We start from the raw sequence: 24,377 nt of genomic DNA on the forward strand, positions 1-24,377 counted from the left end.
TTGCTATAGAGTGTTTGTTCAGTAACAGGAGTCTCCCCGTCTCTCCAGCTCTTTAATAAACAGACAATGCATTTTCCGGTAGATGTCAAAATCTCAGCCAATCAGGAGAAAGTACCCATTTTTAAGCTTCATTGTTATAGTGTTCCACTTCCACTTCCTTTGCCTGCTCATTTCTTAGTGTCATCACTTCCAATTTCACTTGTTTAATCTATATCCTGATTGAGTTCTCTATCCTGATTGGATAAAATTGGAAATTAAACGAAAATGCATTTTCTGTTTTATAAAGAGCTGGAGAGACAAGGAGACTCCTTTTACTGAACAAACACTCTATAGCAATGAGTACTATCAGAATATAGAGCTATTTAACACTTATTTTAACCAAAGAAAATCACTTACCCTACCTTTAATGTGTGTTTTATAATGTAATCATTTATACCCGCAAAGTAACTAGTAACTAAAGTTTTCAAATATTGTAGTGGAGTAAAAGTACAATATTTGTCTCTGAGATGTAGTGGAGTAAAAGTAAAAGTATAGACAATTGGAAATACTCCAATAAAGTAAAAGTACCTCAAAATTGTACTTAAGTACAGTACTTGAGTAAATATACTTAGTTACTTTACACCACTGAGTAGAGCTCATAATAATAATCTACAGACACGGTACAGTAGAGCTCATCTCAACAATAATAATACATCTACTACTACAGACACGACCAGTAGAGCTCATCTCCCCCCCTTTGGCCGTGGGAGATATTGAGCTTCTGGTCATCAGGCAGAGTCTTGAAAAATATACTGAGGGACTAAGACCAACTGTTTTACTCTCATATACAATATGTTCATATGTGTTTTACTCTCATATACAATATGTTTGTGTATGTGAGATGCAACAATGAAGTCAGAATAAAGTGTGAAGCTCTACCTGCTCCTCAGGTCTGCTCTTGTCTTCTCTCTTCAGGGATCCGGCCACAACCAACACCGACTTGATGGCTCTCAGACCCCAGTCATAGTGATCCTGAGAGAGCAAGTTGATCATAATGTATCTTATTACACGGCTTGGTTGAATGCTTGATTCTGATTGGTCACTCATTGAAATCAGCGGTGTGTTATTTCTGAATAATGACCGCTGAGCTCAATAACAGACTCTTGCTCATAGCAACCTGTGCTGCTTGGTTTTATGCTGTATCCAACATGACGGCCATGTAAACACACACACCATGTCATTATGCTGTATCCAACATGACAGTCATGTAAATACACACACCATGTCATTATGCTGTATCCAACATGACAGTCATGTAAACACACACACCATGTCATTATGCTGTATCCAACATGACAGTCATGTAAACACACACACCATGTCATTATGCTGTATCCAACATGACAGTCATGTAAACACACACACCATGTCATTATGCTGTATCCAACATGTCAGCCATGTAAACACACACACCATGTCATTATGCTGTATCCAGCATAATGGATAACTCAACACTTCCTTCTTTTCCGAGGCGACCGTGTTGCGCAAAACGTATAGAATACTTTCATTACCGTGAGGACGGAAATACTTTGTTTTGTTGTTACTTATGGGTCAATTCATTTATTTATTAAGTATCCGTGTAATAAGTTGGATAAATGACGGCGTGCCAGTCGTTGTAGAGAAATAACCTCGTTCAGGATCATTAAACCCTCCGGCTTTGTCTCAGGATTTCATCATCCTGTCGGGAGTTATTTCTCAACAAGGACTGGGGGGTCGTCAATCATCCCTTGTAGAGGTTAGGGTCTAGTGAGGTTAGGGTTGGGGTCTTTACGGTTAGGGGTTAGGGTCTATAGTCAGGGTTTAGGGTTTAGGGTCTATAGTTAGGGTTAGGGTTTAGGGTTAGGGTCTATACTTGTTTAGACAGTAGTTCTTTACACAGAGTGTAGAGGTTAGGTACCTGTTTAGACAGTAGTTCTTTACACAGGGTGTAGAGGTTAGGTACCTGTTTAGACAGTAGTTCTTTACACAGGGTGTAGAGGTTAGGTACCTGTTTAGACAGCAGTTCTTTACACAGGGTGTAGAGGTTAGGTACCTGTTTAGACAGTAGTTCTTTACACAGGGTGTAGAGGTTAGGTACCTGTTTAGACAGTAGTTCTTTAGACAGAGTGTAGAGGTTAGGTACCTGTTTAGACAGTAGTTCTTTACACAGGGTGTAGAGGTTAGGTACCTGTTTAGACAGTAGTTCTTTACACAGGGTGTAGAGGTTAGGTACCTGTTTAGACAGCAGTTCTTTACACAGGGTGTAGAGGTTAGGTACCTGTTTAGACAGCAGTTCTTTACACAGGGTGTAGAGGTTAGGTACCTGTTTAGACAGTAGTTCTTTACACAGAGTGTAGAGGTTAGGTACCTGTTTAGACAGCAGTTCTTTACACAGAGTGTAGAGGTTAGGTACCTGTTTAGACAGCAGTTCTTTACACAGGGTGTAGAGGTTAGGTACCTGTTTAGACAGCAGTTCTTTACACAGGGTGTAGAGGTTAGGTACCTGTTTAGACAGCAGTTCTTTACACAGGGTGTAGAGGTTAGGTACCTGTTTAGACAGCAGTTCTTTACACAGAGTGTAGAGGTTAGGTACCTGTTTAGACAGCAGTTCTTTACACAGAGTGTAGAGGTTAGGTACCTGTTTAGACAGCAGTTCTTTACACAGGGTGTAGAGGTTAGGTACCTGTTTAGACAGCAGTTCTTTACACAGAGTGTAGAGGTTAGGTACCTGTTTAGACAGCAGTTCTTTACACAGGGTGTAGAGAGGTTAGGTACCTGTTTAGAGAGCAGTTCTTTACACAGAGTGTAGAGGTTAGGTACCTGTTTAGACAGTAGTTCTTTACACAGGGTGTAGAGGCTGATGAACTTGCGTGCCAGCAGACGGGCGTCTATGAAGCCCTCTGCCACCAACATGATCTCACAGATCAGCTCAAAGTCTGGGATCACCATGGCACAGGGTCTGCATAGCAACACACACAATAAAAAAAAAAAATTACATATATTTTCCTAATAAAAAAGTGCCATGTATCGTATCGTATCGATATCGTATCGATGTCGTGAGGCTAATATCGTATCGTATCGTATCATGAAATTAGTGTATCGGCACACCCCTACACAGATTGTCCAAAAATCACGCAAATCTGTACACAGTATCTCTATAGTCATGTGATCAAGATGTATGTGTCCCATATTTCATATTCCATCCTACTTGGCTAACATTGGCTTCCAAAGTTTGCAGGATAGGTCAGTTTTGAACAAAATTCCTCAAATCATGAACGCAGTGTGCGATTTCCGTGGAATTTTGTACGCATATTCCCACTAGGCCGAGGAACAAATACCAACCTTTTCACATTGGCCTGTTATAGCGCCACCAGCAGGTCTAATTTAGCAAACCAAATCTTTGGAACAAAATGCCTCAAATCATGAATGCAGTGTCCGATTGCCGTGAAAGGCCTAAGAACAAATGACACCCCCCCCCCCACCTGAACAAGGCCTTGAGGTTCTCAGGCAGCTCGGCTCTTCCAGCGTATCCTGGGTTCAGAGTGATGAAGATTCCTACTGTAGGCCTCAGCTCTATGTCCTCTCCTAGGAAATGGAACCTGCACACACACACACGCACACACACACACACACACACACACACACACACACACACACACACACACACACACACACACACACACACACACACACACACACACACACACACACACACACACACACACACACACACACACACACACACACACAGCATTTATCAGACGCTCTTAATCCAGAGTCATTTACAGTAAGCAAGGTAAACACAATGTAATACATCAAATACATATACATAGTAATCTAGGATCATAGGTAAACCACAGAATCATCAGTCTAAACAGTATTAGACTGATGTAACAGTATAATATGAAGAAAATAAATTAAGAGTTTAATCATCAAGTAGAAACTTGAGAAGCCTGCCAGTAGAAGCAAGTAGAAGCCTGCCAGTAGAAGCAAGCAGAAGCCTGCCAGGCCGAAGGCATGGCAGAGACTATGTGTTGCACCCTGTCTGTCCATCCATCCGTCCGTGTGTGTGTGTGTGTGTGTGTGTGTGTGTGTGTGTGTGCGCGTGCGTGCGTGCGTGTGTGTGCACATGTCTGTCTGCGAGCAGCTAATCTCCAGCATCTTTGGGCCAAAGTGAAACTGTGCACACACACTCCCTGGATGCCAGGGCAGAATTTTTTTATCTGCCTTTTATAGCGCCACCAGGAGGCAGATTTTTGCAAAACACGTTTTGATATTACTCCTTCAGATTTTGTCCAAACATCACACACAGTACACAGTATCTCTATAGCCATGTGATCAAGACGGATCTGTCCGATTTTACATATTGCATCCTGATTGGAACTATTGCGTATGGAACTATTACCTCTGTTTCCTGTACCGTATGGAACTATTACCTCTGTTTCCTGTACCGTATGCAACTATTACCTCTGTTTCCTGTCACATATGGAACTATTACCTCTGTTTCCTGTTCTGTATGGAACTATTACCTCTGTTTCCTGTTCCGTATGGAACTATTACCTCTGTTTCCTGTTCTGTACGCAACTATTACCTCTGTTTCCTGTTCCGTATGGAACTATTACCTCTGTTTCCTGTTCTGTATGGAACTATTACCTCTGTTTCCTGTTCCGTATGGAACTATTACCTCTGTTTCCTGTTCTGTACGCAACTATTACCTCTGTTTCCTGTTCCGTATGGAACTATTACCTCTGTTTCCTGTTACATATGGAACTATTACCTCTGTTTCCTGTTCCGTATGCAACTATTACCTCTGTTTCCTGTTCCGTACGGAACAATTACCTCTGTTTCCTGTTCCATACGGAACTATTACCTTTCCTGTTCCGTATGGAACTATTACCTCTGTTTCCTGCTCCGTATGCAACTATTACCTCTGTTTCCTGTTCAGTACGGAACTATTACCTCTGTTTCCTACTCCGTACGGAACTATTACCTCTGTTTCCTGCTCCGTATGCAACTATTACCTCTGTTTCCTGTTCCGTACGGAACTATTACCTCTGTTTCCTGTTCCGTACGCAACTATTACCTCTGTTTCCTGTTCCGTACGCAACTATTACCTCTGTTTCCTGTTCCGTACGCAACTATTACCTCTGTTTCCTGTTCCGTATGCAACTATTACCTCTGTTTCCTGTTCCGTATGCAACTATTACCTCTGTTTCCTGTTCCGTATGCAACTATTACCTCTGTTTCCTGTTCCGTATGCAACTATTACCTCTGTTTCCTGTTCCGTATGCAAATATTACTTCTGTTTCCTGTTCCTTATGCAACTATTACCTCTGTTTCCTGTTCCGTATGGAACTATTACCTCTGTTTCCTGTTCCGTATGGAACTATTACCTCTGTTTCCTGTTCCGTATGGAACTATTACCTCTGTTTCCTGTTCCGTATGCAACTTTTACCTGTTTCCTGTTCCGTAAGGAACTATTACCTCTGTTTCCTGTTCCGTATACAAATATTACCTCTGTTTCCTGTTACATATGGAACTATTACCTCTGTTTCCTGTTACATATGGAACTATTACCTCTGTTTCCTGTTCCGCACAGCATCCTGGATGGTCTTCACCTGGACGGCCACCACTGACAGAACCTCCACTGAGATCCTGTTGAACTCATCAAAACATCCCCAGACCCCCGTCTGAGCCAGACCCTTATAGATGTTACCTATAGACTGAGAGAGAGAGAGACAGAGACCCTTATAGATGTTACCTATAGACTGAGAGAGAGAGACCTTATGTTACCTATAGACTGAGAGAGAGAGAGAGACCTTGCATAGGGAGACTATACCTTGTAGTCCATTTGTTCAGAACAGTTGACTACATAGACCATAATGCATAGGGAGACTATCTTGTAGTCCATTTGTTTAGAACAGTTGAATACATAGACCATAATGCAGCGGGAGACTACCTTGTAGTCCATTTGTTCTAAACAGTTGACTACATAGACCATAATGCATAAGGAGACTATACCTTGTAGTCCATTTGTTCAGAACAGTTGAATACATAGACCATGATGCCGAGGGAGCGCCCCAGGTCCTTGGTGGTCTCCGTCTTGCCAGTGCCCGCCGGGCCAGAGGGGGCGCCACTCATGGTCAGGTGCAGGGACTGGGTGAGGGTGATGTAACATCTGATTGCAAGAGATTTATATTAGGTACTATTTCATGAATAACCAATGGGAAGCATGGAAGTATTTGTCTTCTATGTCATTCATAATTAAATCTCAGCATTACTATAGTTCAAAACTTACAATTTACAATGTAGTCATTTATCAGACTGTATCCAGAGTGACTTAGAGTAAACAAGGTAAACACATACATAGAATGTATATATAATATAATATAACTTACAGTAAACACATACATAGAATGTAGAGAGACAGTGTCTCAGTAAAGTAGGATCACAGGTAAACAATGAACGTATGATGGGAAAATGAATTTCATCCACATTTTTACTTGTGTAAACGTGTGATGTGACAATAAAGCTGATTCTGATCAGTCTAAACAATATAATATAAATAATAACTAGAAAATGTGCTCCTCGGAGCACAAGTCTCCGCCAGCAGACTATAGCAATTATATTATCATAGCAATAACTAATGAGATACAGTAGGGTTCGGCCTTGTTGTGGGATCAATTCAACTCTAGTCCTCTTCTGTGTTACTGTTGTAGATGAGTATGCTTTCTTAGCTTTGGCCTTCTGCGCCTTTGTTTGACCAATGTTACACACATACGCACGAGGGACACACACACGCACGGACGGGTGATTTGGACTAGAAGATACTGTTCCAATCAAGACTGATTGATCCTGTCTTACCTCGCTTCAAAAACGTAAACGGCTTTTTGAAGTGACACACCTATTTATAGGATTGTATTTCGTCATGCATCCCTCTAGCCAATCAGAGACATTGATGTCAACATATTGACACGTATTAAGACTTCGGCTTTGTTGTGGGATCATTTCAACTCTAGTTCTCTTCTGTGTTACAATTGTAGATGAGTATGCTTTCTTAGCTTTGGCCTTCTGCGCCTTTGCTTGACCAATGTTAGGTGTTCTCAGAGGGACACACACACGCACAGACGGGTGATTTGGACTTACTGAAGGTACTGTTCCAATCAAGTCTGATTGATCCTGTTTTACCTCACTTCAAAAAGTAGGGGCTTTTTGAAGTGACACACCTATTTATAGAATTTTATTTCGTCACGCGTCCCTCTAGCCAATCGGAGGCATTGGTGTCAACAAATTGACACGTGTCACGTGGAGCTTGCCCAATGTTAGCTTGGCTAACAATGTTTGCTCACACACGGCGGGACGAAGCGAAAACATATTCTCCACCTACGGCGGAGACAATAATCTGTTCATTTTAACTATAGAAACTATAAGATACCAGGAAAACAATGAACCTGGCATCTTTCTAAATAACAAGCAGTCTAAATGATATATTTTCTGGGCGGTGTAGCCGCCCCTATAAGTGGGGTTGGGACACCCTTTTCCTGCACTGTGATTGGCCCATTAGTACACCCCTAGCTGTACTGTGATTGGCTGACTTTATTGGCTGACTCTATTCAGCACTGTGATTGGCTAGTGAGACACATGATGACAATAATAACCTATAAATAGGACCATGCACTTCTAAAAATCCTTTTTTTTTAAAAGTGAGCTTCCATCACTGTGATGACCACTGTGATGACCACACCGCCCACTTCACACTGGGTGTGATTTTTGGGCGGGGTAGCCGCCCCTATAAGTGGGGTTGGGACATCTCATTAGTATTAGTTTCCTGCACTGTGATTGGCCCAGCTGGCCCAGTTAGATGTACTGTGATTGGCTGACTCTATTGGCTGACTCTATTCAGCACTGTGATTGGCTAGTGAGACACATGATGACATTAATAACCTATAAATAGGATTATGGACTTCCAAAAATATATATTTTTTGGAAGTGAGCCAAACTATGATGTCACTATGATGACCAATAAAGATTCTTTTCAATAAATGTATTTATTTTTTAAAGTGAGCTTCCATCACTATGATGACCACACCGCCCACTTCACACTGGGTGTGATTTTTAATTTAGACTAGCCAATTATAATCTTTACCCCTTTTTCTCCCCAATTAACTCCTCCCCTCACAATTAACTCCTCCCCTCACACATCTCTGTGTTGTCACTGTCGTATCCTACTGACTCACCTACCAGTGAGGAGCCCCCACCAGGAGGATGTAGAGCCTTCGTCCTACTCCTCCCGCCCAACACTCCCCACTGACAGATGCCCCCCCAACCCGTAGGAGTATATGCAATGACCCATATCACCCTCCTCCTCCTCCTCCTCCTCCTCCCCCTCCTCCTCCTCCTCCTCCTCCTCCTCCTCCTCCTCCTCCTCCTCCTCCCCCTCCTCCTCCTCCTCCTCCTCCTCCTCCTCCTCTTCTTCCTCCTCCTCCTCCCCCTCCTCCTCCTCCTCCCCCTCCTCCTCCTCCTCCTCCTCCTCACCCAGCTTCCCTCCCCCTGAACACGGGCCAATTGTGTTCGTGTAGACGCTCCACAAAGTTGGATGCACCGGCTTTGTCTGAAGAGTATGAGGTGATGACCAGTCTGTTAGTGTTATACATACCGGTCAGTTAACAGGGTGATGACCAGTCTGTTAGTGTTATACATACCGGTCAGTTAACATGGTGATGACCAGTCTGTTAGTGTTATACATACCGGTCAGTTAACAGGGTGATGACCAGTCTGTTAGTGTTATACATACCGGTCAGTTAACAGGGTGATGACCAGTCTGTTAGTGTTATACATACCGGTCAGTTAACAGGGTGATGACCAGTCTGTTAGTGTTATACATACCGGTCAGTTAACAGGGTGATGACCAGTCTGTTAGTGTTATACATACCGGTCAGTTAACAGGGTGATGACCAGTCTGTTAGTGTTATACATACCGGTCAGTTAACGAGGTGATGACCAGTCTGTTAGTGTTATACATACCGGTCAGTTAACAGGGTGATGACCAGTCTGTTAGTGTTATACATACCGGTCAGTTAACGAGGTGATGACCAGTCTGTTAGTGTTATACATACCGGTCAGTTAACAGGGTGATGACCAGTCTGTTAGTGTTATACATACCGGTCAGTTAACAGGGTGATGACCAGTCTGTTAGTGTTATACATACCGGTCAGTTAACAGGGTGATGACCAGTCTGTTAGTGTTATACATACCGGTCAGTTAACAGGGTGATGACCAGTCTGTTAGTGTTATACATACCGGTCAGTTAACAGGGTGATGACCAGTCTGTTAGTGTTATACATACCGGTCAGTCAGAGGGGTGATGACCAGTCTGTTAGTGTTATACATACTGGTCAGTTAACGGGGTGATGACCAGTCTGTTAGTGTTATACATACCGGTCAGTCAGAGGGGTGATGACCAGTCTGTTAGTGTTATACATACTGGTCAGTTAACGGGGTGATGACCAGTCTGTTAGTGTTATACATACCGGTCAGTTAACGGGGTGATGACCAGTCTGTTAGTGTTATACTAGCCTCGATCTCCAGGCTTTTATTGCTTAGTTTTGCTAAAAAATAAAAGCCTGGCCCAACTATAGCCTGTACTGGGTATGAGGAAGTGTTTCATTTCCCAACCAACCAGAGTGCAGTGGGCGTCGCTCGTAATGTTGTGTTAACGGGGCGGGGGTTGACGGACAGATCGGTGAACCAATGGGATCAGGCGCCGTCTCTCGCCGGCTCTATACACACGCCCCTTTATACACGAAATCAGGAGGGTTGCAGCAGGCTAGTGTTATACATACACAGTTAGTCAGTTAATAGGGTGATGACCAGTCTGTTAGTGTTATACATACCGGTCAGTTAATAGGGTGATGACCAGTCTGTTAGTGTTATACATACCGGTCAGTCAGAGGGGTGATGACCAGTCTGTTAGTGTTATACATACCGGTCAGTTAACAGGGTGATGACCAGTCTGTTAGTGTTATACATACCGGTCAGTTAACAGGGTGATGACCAGTCTGTTAGTGTTATACATACCGGTCAGTTAACGGGGTGATGACCAGTCTGTTAGTGTTATACATACCGGTCAGTTAACAGGGTGATGACCAGTCTGTTAGTGTTATACATACCGGTCAGTTAACAGGGTGATGACCAGTCTGTTAGTGTTATACATACCGGTCAGTTAACAGGGTGATGACCAGTCTGTTAGTGTTATACATACCGGTCAGTCAGAGGGGTGATGACCAGTCTGTTAGTGTTGCCCAGGTATTCGTAGCTGAACTGGAACTGAGCATCACAGATGTTGATGTAACAGTGTTTGGTGACATCGTCCCAGCGATGACGCAACTGGGACAGCCAGGCAAATGCCTGGCCTGTGGTTACCTAGGAGACCAGACGACGCACGCACGCACGCACGCACACACGCACACACACACACACACACACACACACACACACACACACACACAGTGCAGTCAGTGATGTATTTGAGACGTCATTAATTCCGGGTCCTTCACATGAAACCGTTTGAGGTCTTCATACAAGACTAGAGGGGGCCGAGCCATGTGCCCTGTGGAACTCCCTCGCTCTGCTCAGTCCTTGGAGTTTTTTTTAATCTTTATTAAAGACTCATTTTTTCCCTCCCTGGTGTTTATTTATTCCTGATGTGATCTGTTTAACTTGTTTGTTTCTTTTGATTTATTTTCTGTTGTTCTCTCCGCCGGGCCGAAGGCGTGGCCGAGACTATGTCTGTCCGTCCGTCCGTCCGTCCGTCCGTCGGTCTCCGGCACCGTTGGCCCGATCAAGGTGCAACTGTGCACACACTCCCTGGATGCCAGAGCAGAACCTCTGCCCCAACTATTATAGACATTTTTGCAAAACACATTTTCTTATATTAAAAAAATATTTTTTAGATTTCGTCCAAACATCATGCAAATCAGTGCACATTATCTCTATAGTCATGTGATCAACACAGATCTGTCCGATCTTTCATATTCCTTACTGATTGGCAATAACTTCATCAACATTAATCCCTCAAATTCAACAGATTCTATTCACCTCTATAATAACTGCATTATGAACAATGCTGGCCCACAATAACCTACCTGACCTGGTGGAGACCTGTTCTCAGAGAAGCACTTTTGTCTAGTTTTAATAAATGATTCTGTTTGCTTGTTTTGAACGTTCTCTTTCAGCACTGGTTCCACCTTGGACATTGTAAACGTTCTTTATAAATAAAGTTTGAGTTGAGAACGGTACCTTCTGAGCGATGAGCTTGGCGACCACGTCTCTGGCGTGAACATCGATGGTGCAGACCGTCATGATCTTCTGTCTGTCCCCAGGAGTCAGCTCTCCAAGCAGCATGTGGATCAGTGAGTTCAGCTGGGTGATCTGTGTTAAATAACATACATACATATTTATATATTTATATGTACATACAGATATACATACAGTTCAGCTGGGTGATCTTTTTTTTTTTTTTTCACTTAGATCTACGCGACTGGCACGTGGCGGCTTTAAATAGGTTCGCGTAGATCTACGTGATTGGCAGTGAATTAGTTAAGAGAAGTGTTTAAATACCTGTTTTCTATTGTAGTCTTTCAGAGCAGTGTTTAAATACCTGTTTTCTATTGTAGTCTTTCAGAGCAGTGTTTAAATACCTGTTTTCTATTGTAGTCTTTCAGAGCAGTGTCTCAAAGTGTTACTGTTTTCTATTGTAGTCTTTCAGAGCAGTGTTTAAATACCTGTTTTCTATTGTAGTCTTTCAGAGAAGTGTTAAATACCTGTTTTCTATTGTAGTCTTTCAGAGAAGTGTTTACATACCCGTTTTCTATTGTAGTCTTTCAGAGCAGTGTCTTAATACCTGTTTTCTATTGTAGTCTTTCAGAGCATTGTTTAAATACTTGTTTTCTATTGTAGTCTTTCAGAGCCGTGTTTAAATACCTGTTTTCTATTGTAGTCTTTCAGAGCCGTGTTTAAATACCTGTTTTCTATTGTAGTCTTTCAGAGCAGTGTCTTAATACCCGTTTTCTATTGTAGTCTTTCAGAGCAGTGTTTAAATACCTGTTTTCTATTGTAGTCTTTCAGAGCCGTGTTTAAATACCTGTTTTCTATTGTAGTCTTTCAGAGCTGTGTTTAAATACCTGTTTTCTATTGCAGTCTTTCAGAGCAGTGTTTAAATACCTGTTTTCTATTGTAGTCTTTCAGATCTGTGTTTAAATACCTGTTTTCTATTGTAGTCTTTCAGAGCAGTGTTTAAATACCTGTTTTCTATTGTAGTCTTTCAGAGCCGTGTTTAAATACCTGTTTTCTATTGTAGTCTTTCAGAGCAGTGTTTAAATACCTGTTTTCTATTGTAGTCTTTCAGAGCCGTGTTTAAATACCTGTTTTCTATTGTAGTCTTTCAGAGCAGTGTTTAAATACCTGTTTTCTATTGTAGTCTTTCAGAGCAGTGTTTAAATACCTGTTTTCTATTGTAGTCTTTCAGAGCGGTCTCAAAGCCCTCCTCCACCCTCTCAAAGGCGATGCCCACATCTGTAGCCCACCACACCTGGCTGCCCGTCAGACCCACCTGCAGACAGATAGCATTTAGTTTAGTTTGGTGCTGGGGTGTAGGCCTACAGTAGGCCTACTGCAGTATGTAGGCCTGCTACAGGCCCTGTAGAATGTATACATCCTACAGTAGTAACTACTAATAGCACAGCCACCAAGGAATGGAATAGTCTAACCCCATCCCTCAAAAAATGCAGTTCGCTGGGCTCATTCAAAACAGCCCTAAAAACTCATCTTTCTGGAGGCCGAAAGAGGAGATAGTACCAGTTTCCCTGTAGACAGACGACCCGCCCCCCCCCTCCTCTTTTTTGTACATATTTTGTATTTCCTCATGCATTTTTTGTATATAATCGTTCCATGCTTCACCCCCCCCCCCTTTTTTTGTACATTTATTTTTTATTTTAATTTTTTTCATGCTCCTTTTTTGGTACATAGTTGTATTTTTTTCTGTATTATCTGTATTTTCATATTGATTTTTGAACTGTTTGGTTGCTACTATATATGTCTATGAAATTAACTCAAGGACCCCAATGGAAACAAGTCCGCAAGGTCTTTTTTGGCCGGACCTTTTAGACAAAAGCATTATAAATGTAACTGTGTTGTTTTACATTCTTTTGCCTAATAAAAATTTCAATCAATCAATCAACAGTAGGCCTACTGCAGTATGTAGGCCTACTGTAGGCCCTGTGGGACATAGGCCTACTGCAGTATGTAGGCCTACTGTAGGCCCTGTGGGACATAGGCCTACTGCAGTATGTAGGCCTACTGCAGTATGTAGGCCTACTGCAGTATGTAGGCCTACTGTAGGCCCTGTGGGACATAGGCCTACTGCAGTATGTAGGCCTACTGCAGGCCCTGTGGGACATAGGCCTACTGCAGTATTTAGGCCTACTGCAGGCCCTGTGGGACATAGGCCTACTGCAGTATGTAGGCCTACTGCAGTATGTAGGCCTACTGCAGGCCCTGTAGGATGTATACATCCTACAGTAGGCCTACTGCAGTATGTAGGCCTACTGCAGGCCCTGTAGGATGTATACATCCTACAGTAGGCCTACTGCAGTATGTAGGCCTACTGCAGTATGTAGGCCTACTGCAGTATGTAGGCCTACTGTAGTATGTAGGCCTGCTACAGGCCCTGTAGGATGTATACATCCTACAGTAGGCCTACTGCAGTATGTAGGCCTACTGCAGGCCCTGTGGGACATAGGCCTACTGCAGTATGTAGGCCTACATACTGCAGGCCCTGTGGGACATAGGCCTACTGCAGGCCGTGTAGGTATACATCCTACAGTAGGCCTATTGTAGGATGTGTACATGCAGGACATGCAGGATGTATTACAGTTTGTCTGTTTGTCTGTATTGTAATGATTTTCTGTTTTTGATTGATGGATTGATTGAAGTAAATCATACAATGCAATGCAGTGCAATACAGTACAATACAATACATGTTGTAATAAAACTCAGTAGAATCAACAGGTACATTTACAGAGAAAGAAGGGGTGGGGCAGAGGGAGGATTCTAGGGGTTCAAGGGGTTAAACTATGTTCACCATAGACATCAGACCCAGCTCTTAACCCTTTAAGGGGCAGCCGCGTGACCTTGGTATTATATGCTGTCTTGAGTATTTGTGTTATGTTGTGCTTTCAGTGCCATTAAAATATGAAACACAGACTGCCAGTGTCCCATTTCATTTATTAAAATATGAAACACAGACTGCCAGTGTCCCATTTCATTTATTAAAATATGAAACACAGACTGCCAGTGTCCCATTTCATTTATTAAAATATGAAACACAGACTGCCAGTGTCCCATTTCATTTATTAAAATATGAAACACAGACTGCCAGTGTCCCATTTCATTTGTATTTGCTGTTTTTCTTAAAGAAAATTCTCAATGATCAATTATTCCAGTCTTTCAAAGTTGATAGCTCTGTTCTGACCCGAGTGCAGTGCTCTCTCTCTATATATCTATATATCTATATATCTATATATCTATATATCTATCGATAAGGCAGTGCTCAACCAGGTTCCGGTTACTGTATTGGCCATTTCTCCCCTCAAATGTTTTAAAGGAATAGTTTACCCAATAATTCTTTTTACTGTCAATTACTCACCCAATGAAGCCTTGAATTCATGGATATTAGTTATAGTTGTTGTCGTATTCCTGAGCCAATAATTCAGTATTTGACTAATTGAAGTTAATAGGAGACCAGATCTTAACGAGAGCCAAACCATATTCAAAACATTCTCTTTGAACCTGGATACACAGAGTTGTTTTGGACTTTATATTATAATAAGATTATTTGATATATAATTATATAGTTTGTTTTACATTGGTCTCCTACCGCAGCAGCGTCAGCAGATATTGAATTATCGGCTCAGGAATGAGTAAAAAATAAAACAAAAAAATCTCCACAAATTCAAGGCTTCATGAGTGAGTAATTGATAGAAAAACATTGACCTATTCCTTTAAGACACATTTACGGTACTGTTCAGCTTTAGAACAAAAATAGACTGATAGCAACAGAGCAACACGCCCTCTAGTGTATAACAAGGAGATGGCAGCACAGTCAATGAATGAATGCATTGCCCTGTCTTCAGTGTCTGTGATTGACAGATGGTGCACATCATATATTACTGGTTCAAACCGGTTTGTAAACACATATTACATGTTTTTTGTTTTAGCAACTTTTGATGCAACAATACACACAAACAGAAATATTTTTATTACATTTTCTTGATAAAGATTGTTAACTATGTCACCATTATGAGCAGAATATGTTGTTAACTATGTCACCATTATGAGCAGAATATGTTGTTAACTATGTCACCATTATGAGCAGAATATGTTGTTAACTATGTCACCATTATGAGCAGAATATGTTGTTAACTAAGTCACCATTATGAGCAGAATATGTTGTTAACTATGTCACCATTATGAGCAGAATATGTTCCAATAGCGTGAACAAAACATAATTATTGTTCATTTGAGCTGGTCTTCACTGGCAACCTTGGCCAGTGGTCGTTAAGCTTGACTGGCAGCCTTACTAGCCAATCGGTGGTCGTTAAGCTTGACTGGCAGCCTTACTAGCCAATCAGTGGTCTTCAAGCATGACTGGCAGCCTTGGCTAGCCAATCAGTGGTCTTTAAGCATGACTGGCAGCCTTGGCTAGCCAATCAGTGGTCTTTAAGCATGACTGGCAGGCTTGGCTAGCCAATCAGTGGTCTTCAAGCATGACTGGCAGCCTTGGCTAGCCAACCAGTGGCACCATAGGGATTTGGCTCCGCCTACTAGGCTGCTGCTTTGGGAAATGAACCACTTGGAACCCCAGCATCCCTATTCTGGGCCGGAACGTTCGTCAACAATATCAGATCTACAAACTTACGCCGCATCGACGCGTTGTAAGCTTAAATATCTGTTGTTGGTGAAGGGATTTGGTTCAGAGTGAAGAAAGAGTGTACCAAGCACATTTGCGTAGACTAGAGCATGGGTCTTCAATGGGGGGTCCGGGACCCCTAGGGGGTCTTCAGAGGTACTACAGGGAGGCCTCCAAATCTAACTGTGATAGGAACCTTTTTTTATACATTAACTGTGACCCTAGCATCCCTATTCTGAAGGGAACATTAGCCAAAAAATAGCAGATCTACAAGCTCACAACGCCTCGCACTGCGAGGCGTTGTGTGCTTGTAGATCGGCTATCTTTGTTGTTTCGAGTTTTGGTGTAGAGGGGAAAAGGGTGGACCAAGTACAGAGCCAACGGTAAAGTTTACCAAGTATTGAGGGTTTAAGTGGTTACATTTCTGAAAATACACATTAACATGAATCCAACATGTAGTGGTGGGTCCGTGGTTCATCTCTATCTCAGCTAAGGGGTCCTTGGCCTGAAAAACGTTGAACTTTGGTCGCATTTGTGGAAGACTGCGGAAGGCTTGAGCAGCGAGCAGGCGCACTAGGGTTTCAAACGGTAGAAGCACGGCGCAGTAGCGTTTTCAATCCCAGATTTTGACCACCGGGCGACGGTAGTTTCACTGTTCTACCACGGTTCTGGGGGCTTGGGTTTAAGTGGATGAGGCCCCAAGCTCCGCCTCCAACTTAGCAGTGTCATCATCATCATCATCATCTGTAGTGGAACTGGGCTTCATCTCCAAAGCCGAGCGGGTCCAGGCCGTTGCCTCAGAGTCGTTTCCCAGCTCCTTGTGACACTTGGCGATATAAAGTCTCAGTCTCTTGGAGGAGCCTGGCTCCAGCTCCTCGGCCTTGAGGAAGTTCTTCAGAGCGTCCTGGAGGGTGGAGCGGGGCGGGTTCTCGTCCAGAACAGCTGCTTCTTTCTTCTGCACCCATTCCATGGTGGCTGCCCGGTAGCACCATCGCCCCAGAAGGAACAAACACCGCGGGTCGTCCTCCTCTCGGAGGGCCATCGCTCGGTCCAGATGCTCCTTCAAGGTGTGACTGCTCTTCAGTTTGCCCTGCACGCTCTCATCGTAGCGGTAGGCCAGGTCCGCGAGCGCGGCCAACCGTTTGTGGCACTCGGCGTCCAGGCCGCTCGTCGTCAGCGCCGCCTCTGCCTCCTGGCGGCCCCGCTCCGCCAAGGACTTCTTCTCCCGTTCGTCCTGGGTGGAGCGGTACACGTCGCCGTAGGCCCGCACCAGCCGCCACACGTACTCCCGGCTGTCCCCGTGCCGCGCCCTGTGGGCCAGCAGCAGACGGAAGCCTTCCGCTTGGCGGCCGGCGTCGCCCGCATGGAGGCCGTCGCTCTGTGCCAGCAGCACCGGCAGCTCCACGCTGGGAACTTCAGCCACCTCCTCCAGCCTCTCCTCCTCCTCTCCTCCTTCCTCCTCTTTTCGTCCCTCCTTTTCTTCCTCCTTCCACTTCCTCTTCCTGTTGTGATCGTCCTGGCACAGCGTTAGGGCGCAACTCTTCTCCTCCTCCTGCTCGTCCTCCTCCTCCTCCTCTTCCTTTTCCTCCTCCCGTTCCGGTTCCGTCTCGCCCCACTCCTCCTCAGCATCTGCGTAGGCTGTGGAGTAGCCTTCCTCGCTCGTCTCCCCGCCTTCGTACACGCTGGTGTCGCCCTGGCTGGCGTTGAAGTAAACGGAGCTGGAGCTCATGGAGTCGCTACGTTGCCTGACAGGACGGCGTCGTCGTTGGCGTGCCCGCTGGCCGATGTCCTCCGTGCCTTGCCTGACGTCTTGGACGATCCGCGAGGCCACGTCCCGTAGGCCTCCCCTCAGCTCAGACACCTCGCTGAACAGCGAGGACACGCCTCCCCTCAGCTCGGACACCTCGCTGAACAGCGAGGACACGCCTCCCCTCAGCTCAGACACCTCGCTGAACAGCGAGGACACGCCTCCCCTCAGCTCGGACACCTCGCTGAACAGCGAGGACACGCCTCCCCTCATCTCGGCCACCTCGGTGCGCAGAGACGATATGCAGCTCAGCACCTGGTCCAACTGGTCCCTGAGGTCCAGCTGCTGCCCTGGAGAAAGGCTCTCTACCACGGTCACCACCGCTGCCATCATCCTCACCTGCTGATGCTGATGCTGCTGATGATGGTGCTGGTGGGTCTCTGTCTCTGGGGCTTCCAGACTCCCCTGCATCAGCTGCTGCCGGTGGGTCTCTGGGGCTTCATCCACAGACTGATGCGTTGCCGCTGGTCCCTCATCCAACAGCCGAGCAGCCTGGCCGGCCTCCAGAAGATGCCTGGGTTGAGACCTTCTCCTCCTTGTGTCTTCTTTGGTGTAGGAGAAGTATGCCATGAAACCTAGATGAGCGCTGGCCACCACTGCCAGCCCTATGAAACCGGGCCAAGCCATCATGCTTTCTTGCTTCTACCACAACGAACGAGTCAAAAATAATAATGCCCACACTGGGCTGGTATTAGAAATATATTCTGTCTTTAAATGGCGTTAGCTAATCATTTATACTCGACAAGCTGTGCGACTCATGATGGATCAATACTATAGTTAGTTCCAGAGTGTGTTCTGGTTAAAACATTATGTTTTAATGATCAGGTTGAAGACGTGAAGCAAAGAGATGCAGTCTATATGTCTTTGAAGCAAAGGGATGCGGTCTATATATCTGTGAAGCGAGGACACACTGTTGCTATGGCGCTGAAGAAAAGGACATCTGAGGCTGCGATGATCAGAAGTGTTTAGGCTGATGGCCGAACGATCAACATCTGGCCTGATGGCTAATGAAGAGTTCCAGTTAGACTGGGTGGCCTTTTATAGCCTCAATTGAGTGTGGGTTTGATCTTCCATATTTGGGCATCTGGATGTCCATGTATAGTGTCGGGAGGAACCGGGAGGAAAGCTTTTTGTTGCAAAGCCACCCCTGCCTGAATGTGGTGTAAAAACCTTCCCTCATGGACATCTGCTGGCCTCCAGGTGGTAGTGCAGGCAGGGCTGTCTTTACCTGGACTACAGCGGTCCTTGTTTGACCATCTTCTCTGGGTCAGATGGTCAGATGGTCTTCATAATTTGTTGGAGATGGTTGGTCAATGATCAGGTCGAGATGTTCATGTGGGGCTCCTGGGTGCCATAGGTTCACAATTGCTCCGCCCCCTCTGTGTTCCTATTGGTTGGGTTTTAACCAGCCATAACTCCAGTTCCCATTATGCTAAAGGCCCCACACTTGGTTGGTGCTCTTACATGGCCAATAGGGACAGGCTGTAATTGTTTAAGCCCCGCCCTCTCTGGGCTTTAAACAGTCATAACTCCACTTCCTAGCATGCTAAACGCCCCATGAAGGCCATGTGCAGTACGCTTGACTCATTTACCACCAAGCTCCACCTGACGGCTCGGCTGATGTCACATACTTTGGATGGGAGACATACTGTAAGTTAAATTATCACATGGCCTTCAGTGGCCATCTTGGATTACGCAAATGAACCAAAGTTGCCGTTTGGGCAACCTAGCTAAAATTAGTAAAAAAAATAAATAAGTCCCCATATGAATGCAAATGAACACAAGGCACTATAATAAAAATCACACCCAGTGTGAAGTGGGCGGTGTGGTCATCACAGTGATGGAAGCTCACTTTTAAAAAAAAGTGTTTTTTTTTAAGTGCATAGTCCTATTTATAAGTTATTAATTGTCTCCGCCAGGCCGAAAGGCATGGCGAGAGAGTATGTTTTACCCCCTGTCCGTCCGTCCGTCTGTCCGTCTGTGGACAGCTAATCTCCCGCACCGTTGGCTTGATCGCAGCGAAACTGCGCACACTGGATGCCAATTCAGAACCTCTGCCCCAAATTTTTCACATGGGCCTGTTATAGCGCCACCAGGAGGCCGCTTTTTGCTAAACAATTTTTTTCACAGTACTCCTACAGATTCTGTCCAAACATCACGCAAATCGGTACACAGTATCTCTATAGTCATTAAACGAAGAGGGTCTTTCAGATTTTTCATATTCCATCCTGATTGGCTAAAAATGGCTTCCAAAGTTTGCAGGACTGCTCCGTTTTGAACAAAATGCCTCAAATTATGAACACAGCATGTAATTTCCGTGAAACTTTGCACGCACATTGCCACTATGCCGAGGAAGAAATACCGCTTGAGATTTTTCTAATCAGCCTCATGGTGGCGCTATAACAGCCCGATTCGTGTTTTTACATATAATTGCACCAATCTGCGTAAAACTTTGTATGCGCACTCCCTAGAGGTCAAGGAAAAACCTTTGCCCTGCATTTTTCACATCTGCCTTTTATAGCGCCACCAGGAGGCCGACTTATGTAAAACGTATTTCTTTACATTACTCCTTCCGATTTTATCCAAATTTCACGCAAATCGGTACACATGATCTCTATAGTCATGTGATCAAGACGGATCTGTTTAATTTTTCATATTCCATCCCGATTGGCTAAAATTCACATCTAAAGTCTGCAGGAGTGGCCCGTTTTGAACAAAATGCCGCAAATCATGAATGCAGGGTCCGATTGTGGTCAGACTTTGCACGCACATTCACACTATGTTGAGGAACAAATGCTACCCTTTTAATATTTGCCTGTTATAGCGCCACCAGCAGGTCTAATTTAGCAAAACAAAATGCCTCAAATCATGAATGCAGTGTCCGCTTGCCGTGCAAGGCCTAAGAAGAAATGGCACCCTTTTCACATTGGCCTATTATAGCGCCAACAGGAGACCACAATAACCTACCTGACCTGGCGGAGACCTGTGCTCCGAGGAGCACTTTTTCTAGTTTCATCATGTGTCTCGCTAGCCAATCACAGTGCTGAATAGAGTCAGCTAATAGAGTCAGCCAATCACAGTACAGCTAGGGGTGTACTAATGTAGGGGTGTACTAATGTATGAGCCAATCACAGTACAGCGAAGGGTGTACTAATGAGGTGTCCCAACCCCACTTATAGGGGCGGCTACACCGCCCAAAAATAATAGTAAAATAAACAATACAAACAATACTAAAATGTAATAAAACAAAGCAGACCTGTGCAGGGTAGTCAAACAGCCACTGGTCACGAGGCTTGTCTTCGTAGGCGGACACAGCCTCCTGGATCTCTCTGCGAACCGTGCAGCGCATGCTGCTCTCCAGGGCGCTGAGCCAACTCTCTGCCTGGTAACAACACATAATAATAATATAATAATAATATAATATTAATAATAATAATAACATGCTGATCTCCAGGGCGCTGAGCCAACTCTCTGCCTGGTAACACAACATAATAATAATAATATATTAATAATAATAACATGCTGCTCTCCAGGGCGCTGAGCCGCCTGGTAACACATGAACAGTGTTAATTTAACAGAACATATTCATATAAAATGGGAATTTATAGTGTTTTAGCAGCCTGTAGGAGTACATGCAATGACCAATATCACCCTCCTCCTCCTCCCGCCCGTCTTCCCTCCCCCAAACACGGGCCAATGTGTTCGCATAGACGCCCGACAAAGCCGGATGCACCATGATGAGTCGAACCCACAACCTGGTGGGCTTTACCACCTGGATGACATCATCATCATCATCATCATCATCATCTTCATCACATTGTGACATATAGGTTTATGTTGTGTTCACTCTGACAGATACAGGAGATTCACAGTGTATTTGTGGATTTGTATCTTTGTGGCTGAATTTGAAACCAGCTTAACTTTGTTGTGTCTTTTGTACAAACGTTGGATGTATCTTTATATCTTCATGTCTGGCTTTTGAATAAAATGTCATTTAGTTTTAGTCGACTAAATCAACTGTTGATTTAGTCGACTAAAATGTATTTTGGCCAACCCCCCAAGGACCCCCAGGGGTCCTTGGGGGGTTCCAGGGGGTCCCCAGCTAAAGTAGTTAAAACAGCATCACAATTATTTTAACCACTTTATCACATTATTTGTTGGCTATTTAAAAAATGCAGATCTACAAGCTCAAATGTTTAGAACACAGAATGTATTTCATTTTTTACATAAATCTTCTCTTCTGGGGGTCCCTGGCACTAAACATTGTCAGATGGGGGTCCGCAGCCAAATACATATCAATGTGGGGGTCCTTGGCATGAAATGGTTTGAGAAACAGTGCATTCTATAGATGTCTGTGGTGTTTTATTGTCTGTAGGTCTGTGGTCCTTCAACAGGTCCTCACAGAAGATAGTTTGTAGGTCTGTGGTCCTTCAACAGGTCCTCACAGAAGATAGTCTGTAGGTCTGTGGTCCTTCAACAGGTCCTCACAGAAGATAGTCTGTAGGTCTGTGGTCCTTCAACAGGTCCTCACAGAAGATAGTCTGTAGGTCTGTGGTCCTTCAACAGGTCCTCACAGAAGATAGTCTGTAGGTCTGTGGTCCTTCAACAGGTCCTCACAGAAGATAGTCTGTAGGTCTGTGGTCCTTCAACAGGTCCTCACAGAAGATAGTCTGTAGGTCTGTGGTCCTTCAACAGGTCCTCACAGAAGATAGTCTGTAGGTCTGTGGTCCTTCAACAGGTCCTCACAGAAGATAGTCTGTAGGTCTGTGGTCCTTCAACAGGTCCTCACAGAAGATAGTCTGTAGGTCTGTGGTCCTTCAACAGGTCCTCACAGAAGATAGTCTGAGGTCTGTGGTCCTTCAACAGGTCCTCACAGAAGATAGTCTGTAGGTCTGTGGTCCTTTAACAGGTCCTCACAGCAGATAGTCTGTAGGTCTGTGGTCCTTCAACAGGTCCTCACAGCAGATAGTCTGTAGGTCTGTGGTCCTCAGAGCAGACAGACTGGTCTCTGTCTGTAGGTCTGTGGTCCTTCAACAGACCCTCACAGCAGACAGACTTGTCTCCATGCAGATCACAGCATCTCAGCAGGTCTCTCATCACTTCCTGACACAGGCTCTCCTGGAAGCCGTTGGCCTTCAAACACGTCTGAAGGGCTACAAAGACTTTACCACTGAGCCACCCGAGAGCTACAAAGACTTTACCACTGAGCCACCCGAGAGCTACAAAGACTTTACCACTGAGCCACCTAGAGAGCTACAAAGACTTTACCACTGAGCCACCTAGAGAGCTACAAAGACTTTACCACTGAGCCACCTAGAGAGCTACAAAGACTTTACCACTGAGCCACCCGAGAGCTACAAAGACTTTACCACTGAGCCACCTGAGAGCTACAAAGACTTTACCACTGAGCCACCTAGAGAGCTACAAAGACTTTACCACTGAGCCACCCGAGAGCTACAAAGATTTTACCACTGAGCCACCTGAGAGCTACAAAGACTTCACCACTGAGCCACCTGAGAGCTACAAAGACTTTACCACTGAGCCACCTAGAGAGCTACAAAGACTTTACCACTGAGCCACCTGAGAGCTACAAAGACTTTACCACTGAGCCACCTAGAGAGCTACAAAGACTTTACCACTGAGCCACCTAGAGAGCTACAAAGACTTTACCACTGAGCCACCCGAGAGCTACAAAGATTTTACCACTGAGCCACCCGAGAGCTACAAAGACTTCACCACTGAGCCACCTGAGAGCTACAAAGACTTTACCACTGAGCCACCTAGAGAGCTACAAAGACTTTACCACTGAGCCACCTAGAGAGCTACAAAGACTTTACCACTGAGCCACCTAGAGAGCTACAAAGACTTTACCACTGAGCCACCTAGAGAGCTACAAAGACTTTACCACTGAGCCACCTGAGAGCTACAAAGACTTTACCACTGAGCCACCTGAGAGCTACAAAGACTTTACCACTGAGCCACCTGAGAGCTACAAAGACTTTACCACTGAGCCACCTGAGAGCTACAAAGACTTTACCACTGAGCCACCTGAGAGCTACAAAGACTTTACCACTGGGCCACCTGAGAGCTACAAAGACTTTACCACTGAGCCACCTGAGAGCTACAAAGACTTTACCACTGAGCCACCTGAGAGCTACAAAGACTTTACCACTGAGCCACCTGAGAGCTACAAAGACTTTACCACTGAGCCACCTGAGAGCTACAAAAACTTTACCACTGAGCCACCTGAGAGCTACAAAGACTTTACCACTGAGCCACCTGAGAGCTACAAAAACTTTACCACTGAGCCACCTGAGAGGTACAAAGACTTTACCACTGAGCCACCTGAGAGCTACAAAGACTTTACCACTGAGCCACCTGAGAGGTACAAAGACTTTACCACTGAGCCACCTGAGAGCTACAAAGACTTTACCACTGAGCCACCTGAGAGCTACAAAGACTTTACCACTGAGCCACCTGAGAGCTACAAAGACTTTACCACTGAGCCACCTGAGAGCTACAAAGTTGAAAAGGTTTGATTTGCTTCAATGAGTTAATCCATTAAGACCGGAAACGGATCTGTGT

The 24,377-nt window shown here is 44.7% G+C and overlaps 2 protein-coding genes across 2 annotated transcripts in view; both read right to left on the reverse strand.

The window, feature by feature from the left end:
* The window catches only part of dnah9l (dynein, axonemal, heavy polypeptide 9 like), a gene marked incomplete at both ends in the record, with an annotated part of 232,995 nt that overhangs the window by 132,219 nt on the left and 76,399 nt on the right, over positions 1-24,377 (reverse strand). Inside the window, 10 exons of the mRNA XM_080438924.1 lie at positions 919-1,011; positions 1,892-1,916; positions 2,864-2,977; positions 3,501-3,656; positions 5,596-5,741; positions 6,040-6,196; positions 10,280-10,440; positions 11,317-11,448; positions 12,521-12,628; positions 21,049-21,174. Of these exons, the coding sequence (XP_080295050.1) occupies positions 919-1,011; positions 1,892-1,916; positions 2,864-2,977; positions 3,501-3,656; positions 5,596-5,741; positions 6,040-6,196; positions 10,280-10,440; positions 11,317-11,448; positions 12,521-12,628; positions 21,049-21,174 (1,218 nt within the window). The remainder of the gene's footprint in view (positions 1-918; positions 1,012-1,891; positions 1,917-2,863; positions 2,978-3,500; positions 3,657-5,595; positions 5,742-6,039; positions 6,197-10,279; positions 10,441-11,316; positions 11,449-12,520; positions 12,629-21,048; positions 21,175-24,377) is intronic.
* On the reverse strand, positions 16,668-18,419 carry LOC308092741 (regulator of microtubule dynamics protein 3-like; the record flags this gene model as incomplete). Its single annotated transcript, XM_080438842.1, has 2 exons — positions 16,668-17,837; positions 18,006-18,419. 2 exons carry the CDS (start codon positions 18,417-18,419, stop codon positions 16,668-16,670), a joined length of 1,584 nt encoding a protein of 527 aa, XP_080294968.1.

This window comes from Gymnoscopelus braueri, assembly GCF_963280865.1.
Source record: "Gymnoscopelus braueri genome assembly, chromosome: 10".
NCBI classification, from domain to species: Eukaryota; Metazoa; Chordata; class Actinopteri; order Myctophiformes; family Myctophidae; genus Gymnoscopelus; species Gymnoscopelus braueri.